Raw genomic sequence first — 5,958 nt, 5'->3', positions numbered from 1 at the left:
TGAAAGTTGTCCTGCAGGACAAAACTGGACCAGGATCAGGACCCTTAAAGAAGCACAGGAGCTGAGGAAGAGGAGGAGTCCACGATGAAGAATTCATGTTGGACATCCAAAAAGACCAAGCTCTGCAGGAGGGGGGCTTTGTTTGGCCCCGCCCCCCCTGCCAGGCCCGCCCACCTGCTAACCCTATAGATGGAGCAGCCTGAGAGGACCCCCCCTCCACAGTGAGGACGTCCCCCCTGCTGAACAAGTCCTAAGAAGCTTAGTGAAGTTGTCCAGCTCCTGGTGGCTCCTCGTCTTCTCCTCCTTGTCTCCTGGAAGCTGTGCGGTCATGGCGGGCGTCTTTCTCCTCCTCAGAGTCCTCCTGCTGCTCCTCGGAGGGTCTCTCCTCCTCATCGGGGTCCCTGCTCAGAGGATCAGAGGCAAGTGCTGCAAACTGGACCTCCGTCGGGTCTAAAGGGTGGATTTTAGAGGAGACTCAATCTGGGATTAAAAAAAAGCTTTGAGGTCAAAAAGGTTTAGATTAAAAAAAAAAAAAACAGGCCAGGAATAAATGAATAAAATGAAAGAGTTGTTTTAGACACAAAAAGTGGAACAAAGTGGATAAAAATGTTTATAATTAGGTGAAAATAAGCTGAAGGTTAAACTAAAGGTGACAAAAATAAACTGGGCAGATTGTCTGAACTGAGATCAAGTGGATGGAAGTAGAGAAGATGGATTGAAATAAAACAAACAAATAAATAAACGAGACGAATGAATCCGTTTAAAACTCTTCAATAACGGGAATAAACGTGTAAAAGCTGCAATTCATAAATGAGCTAAAATAAAAAAAAATAAAAAACCTCTGCAGGACCTGAACCCTGCTGAGGTTCTGAACAGATTTCATTACTGCAAACGCTGACTCAGCACTAATCACATCCTTGTTTAGCTGACAGGTTTTAACCAACCACCCGTTTCTGCAGACTTTGTGTTATTAGTCGTCCATGTCACAACCTTCGGCTCTTTCAGTATATGGGTGCTGTGACTTTGTCTTTTTTTATTTTTATAATTTTTAAAATATTTGACTTTATTTAAACATTGACCCCATAGACATGCATTGGATTATCTCCAGGTCCTTCAAAAACATTGTTTAGTTTCAGCTACGTGCTCTGTTTTGTCTTCTTTGCTGCTTTAAGCTTTTAGCCACAGTTCGGCTACTTTTTGGAAAAATTTTATTACTTTCGGCTAGCCTTGACCATAGTGTTTAGTTAGCATTTTGGCTCGTTTTAGCCTGTGCTTTACACCTCTAAGCTTTCAGCTTGTGTTCTGCTTCTTTTAGCTGTAACAGTTTTAGCTTGTTGACCAGATTTCATTCAGCTCTCAGAATCAACCAGTAAAGGTTGTTTCTCAAGTTTTATGAATACTCTAGCCGACTCCTTTTAAAAACCAAGATGTTTGTCTCTTCAGAGGAACGCTTGTTTCGGATGTTTCCCGATGTTTCCCGTAGAACGCAACCGTTTGGTTTCTCTTCTCAGCAGAAACATTGTTCATGACATGATTTAACCATTTTTGTTGTTATCTACCTGGATGATTGAGCTTACAAAAACGTTTTTCAAACCTAAGCGGTTTGCAGGCAGGTGTGGTGGGCGGGGCCAGTACTCCAGCTAGCATGTGATTTTGTTCCCACCTTCCTGACTTTTATCAAGTTTTCTAAGAGGATAATTTGAGCTGTCAGAGTTGGGGGGGATTAGTTCAGCAGACGGATAGAACTCGACGGTTTCATTTGTTCCTTCAGACCCAACGTCTGTCAGAGAGAACAAATAAAATGATAAAATATCTTGTTTCAGCTTTAATGGGTTGCAGATGTTAGTCGTTGAACACCGAGCTAAAGGACATTGATTGGATAGAGTCCCTTCAGCGAATGAGGGAAAGCAGTGATGGTTTATTAAAGGCATGTAGGGGGCGCTGCATACACCTGAACATCTACCAAGATATTTTTTGTTGTTGAAATTTCTCCTTTATTTGTACAACAGCACATCAGAAAAATGTATTACATAAGAACAGAATGCAATGATTTGTTAATCTCATAAATATTGTATTCTCAGTGTCAGCAACGCATCAGCTGCAGAATGTAAGAAACTGAACCATTTTTAGGAAAAACACGAACTTCATGGCAACAACGCATCTCTTTAAAGTTGTTCCAGGTGCATGTTTTCTAACAGGACGTGTCTTTTAACATCCGTCTGTAAACATCTACTGAGGAGATCAGTTGTGGAAGGAATGTCGTCCCATCCTGGCCTGATGGAGGATTCTAGCTGTTCAATAGTCCTGAGCCTTTTTGCTCGATTTATTTATTTATTTATCCCTGGATGGGAGCAGATGTTCTTAAACCTGCATACTTTTCTGCATTAATGGAGCCTTTCCAGGTGTGTAAGCTGCCCATGTTATAAAACTAATGCACCCCCATACCATCAGAGAGGCAGGCTTTTTAATTGTGTGCTGAAAACAGGCTAGTTGGTCCCTCTCTTCTGCGGTTTCCAAAAAGTATTTCAGATATGGATCTCTGAGCACAGAAGAGTTTCCAGTTAACTAGTCTTGAGAAGACAGCAGCATTTTTAGAAGTTACGATATGGCTTCTTCTTTGCGTGATAGAGCTTTGAGCAGCGTTTGTGGATGGAACAGTGAGCTGTGTTTACAGACTGGGATGTGTGTCGTGTTCCTGAGCCCACAACAGAACCAGACCAGTTTTTATTGCAAAGGCCTGAAAATCATGGTCAGCCATTGTTGACTCTCAGCCTTGTCTAACGGGCACATGCGATTTGTTTACTATGTTCTACTGTAAATAAAATTACGGTTTATGAACTTTATTCAATAGAGTTTTAATGTACATTTTTTTACAATATCCAAATTTTTTCCGATTTGTCATTGTAATCGACCTTTTAAAAATTTGTTTAATAAAGCTGTCATTTGTTTTTATTTACTGTAGTTTTCTGGCGTTTGACAGTTTTGGTTATATTTGGTGTTCCATCGAGAACAGTAGTGGACTTTAATTATTGCATTTCCTGCAAAAATACAGCGTGGATGCTTATAGCAGAAGAACTTGCTTAAAAACAGCTGAAATTAGCTAAAAATAAGATGCTGAAATGTAGCTGAAATGGAAGAACAAGCTTAAATTAGCAGAAGAGAGCAGTAAGAACACACATTTGCTTAATTAGGCTTAAATAAACAGAAATGAGCACAACAATGAGGAAACTAGCTAAAATTAGCACACACAAAAAAAGCTAAAAAGGCAGAAATAAGCTTCAACTACAAGAAGGAAGCAGAAAGAGCTGAAATAAAAAAAAAGTGGAACTAGCTGCAAAAGCTAAATTTTACATAAAACAGCCAAATAGCAGCTGAAATAGTAGAAAAAGCTGAAATTAGCAGAAATAAGCCAAAAGGAGCACAACAACCTGAAAGTAGGAAAAAAATAAGTTAATTAGGCTGAAAATAGCAGGAGGCAGCAGATAAGTAGAAGAAAGCAGAAAGAACACATTTGCACAATTAAGCTGAAAGAAGCAGAAATGCGCACAAAATAGTGGAAATTATCTGAAAAACGCTGAAATTAACACACACACACACACAAACAACAACTGATAAGCAGATTTAAAAAAGGCAGAAAGAAGCTTAAATTACCAGGAGGAAGTGGAGAGAGCACATTTCTTTCAGAATTAGGCTGAAAACGTTGAAATGAGTGAAAAAAAAAAGTGGAATTAGCTGAAAAAGCTAAAATTATTACAAAACAGCTAAATAGTAGCTGAAATAGCAGAAAAAGCTGAAACTAGCAGAAATAAGCTGAAAGGAACACAAGCTAAAATTAGCAGAAAGTAGTTAGAAGAAGCACAAAAGTGTTGTAGTTAGCAGAAAGAATAAGCTAAAAGGAGAACAACACAGCTGCAAATCAGCTGAAATTAGCTGAACCAGAACAAATTGTGAAAGGAGCAGTACAACGTTGTAAACGGATCTAAATATTTGAAGGATGTAAAATGAGCTCAATTCATTTTTTATGAGACAAAAAAAAAAAAAAGGCAGAAAAGGCAAAATATTTAAAAAAGCTAAAGTTGCACCAATACAGAAAGTCATAGCAGGATTGTTCTGAACGAGCTGAACATTTTGATTTATGATTTGTTGAAGTAGCTTGAAAACTGCTGGATGAGAATCCTGCTGAAAATATACGGAAGAAAATGTATCACAATAGTGTGAATACTTCGTGAACATTCACACTATTGTGAATACTCTTATTGTGAAGGACATTATTGTTATTGTCAGTTGGCCTAGACCAACTGGTTAATGAGATCACATTCTCTCTATATTTTTAATAATCTCTTAAAGCCTTTTTAACATCTTTAGCAACATTTGGAATATATCTTATATTTATTTTTAGACATAAAGTGACTTTGTTGTCATTTTATTCTGAAAAGCATCAGAAACCCACGTGGTTTGTTGGTAAGAGTGCGTCTGGAGCTCAGATTCCGACTGTAAGCGGTTTATTTGTCCTGTAAACGATAATGAAGGGAGTGAGGCAGCAGACTGGGTTGTTTCAGGAACACACTTTGCTTTTACAGCTCCGGCTAATGAAGTAAAGCTGCTCTGACAGAGTTTCGGCTGTTTCCACTCAGAAACGCTGTTTTATTCCAAATCAGGACATCAGCGAGACGACGAGCTGCAGAAGTTTCTTCAGATTATAAACTATACATTTTTCAATCTTGTTGCGTTTTAAGCATCATTTTTAGTTGATGGTATTAGCTCTGTGTTGTAGAATTTCTGTTCCTCATATTTGATACTTTGTTTTATTAGAAGTACTTTTTTGTTGATGTTCTTTCAGACGACCTTGGTTCCATTTAGGGGTTTAGTTCTTCTGACGAAAGCTCAGATTCTGTTTTATTCAATGTGATGATGCGAGAAACGGTTCGGGGTTTCTCCTCACAGTGAAACTGTGTGAGCTGCGAGGGTTCATATGTTTCTCCTTGTTGCCCCATCTTGTTTGTTAATGTTCAATTAAACCGAGCAGAGCTGCGGGAACAAGCTAAAGGAACAAACAAGCTAAAGGAACAAACAAGCTGCAACAAACAAGATATACAAATAAATAAAATATATATCAAAAAAAGCTATAGGAACAAATAAGCTACAAAAATAAATGAGCTATAAGGACAAACAAACTATTAGAACAAGCCAACTATAGAAGCAAACAAAATATAGAAATGAAGAAGATTTAGGAATAAACAAGCTGCAGGAACAAACTATAGGAACAAAATAGCTGCAGGAACCAACAAGTTCAGAAACATATTAGCAATTGGAAGAAAAATAATCTATATAAATAAACTAGCTGCAGGAATAAAAAGCTATAGAAACGAACAAGCTACAGGAATACACAAGCTACAGGAATACACAAGCTGCAGGAATAAACAAGCTATAGGAATAAACAAGCTATAGGAATAAACAAGCTATAGGAATAAACAAGCTATAGGAATAAACAAGCTATAGGAATAAACAAGGTATGGGAACAAACAAGCTATAGAAACAAGCAAGCTTCAGGAATACACAAGATGTGGGAATAAACATGCTATAGGAATAAACAAAGTATAGGAACAACCAAGCTATAGAAATGAACAAGCTATATGAATACACAAGCTTCAGGAATAAACAAGCTATAGAAACAAGGAAGCTACAGGAATACACAAGCTATAGGAATAAACAAAGTATAGGAACAACCAAGCTATAGAAATTAACAAGCTACATTAATGCACAAGCTGCAGGAATAAACACACTATAGGAATAAACAAGCTATAGAAACAAGCAAGCTACAGGAATACACAAGATGCAAAAATAAATAAGCTATAGAAATAAACAAGGTATAGGAACAAACGAGCTATAGAAACAAACAAGCTACATGAATACACAAGCTGCAGGAATAAACATGCTATAGGAATAAACAAGCTATAG

General features: G+C 37.7%; 1 protein-coding gene across 1 annotated transcript in view; it reads left to right on the top strand.

The window, feature by feature from the left end:
* Nucleotides 1-224: 224 nt before the first annotated feature.
* Nucleotides 225-5,958, top strand: part of LOC119428906 (target of Nesh-SH3) — a 47,851-nt gene continuing 42,117 nt past the window's right edge. The window contains exon 1 of the mRNA XM_037696604.1: nt 225-419. Coding sequence (XP_037552532.1) covers nt 329-419 — 91 coding nt within the window. The 5' untranslated portion in view covers nt 225-328. The remainder of the gene's footprint in view (nt 420-5,958) is intronic.

The sequence above is a fragment of the Nematolebias whitei genome, chromosome 23, assembly GCF_014905685.2.
Source record: "Nematolebias whitei isolate Nwh7 chromosome 23, NemWhi1, whole genome shotgun sequence".
Classification (NCBI taxonomy): domain Eukaryota; kingdom Metazoa; phylum Chordata; class Actinopteri; order Cyprinodontiformes; family Rivulidae; genus Nematolebias; species Nematolebias whitei.
This window is presented reverse-complemented; position numbering and strand designations above follow the sequence as displayed.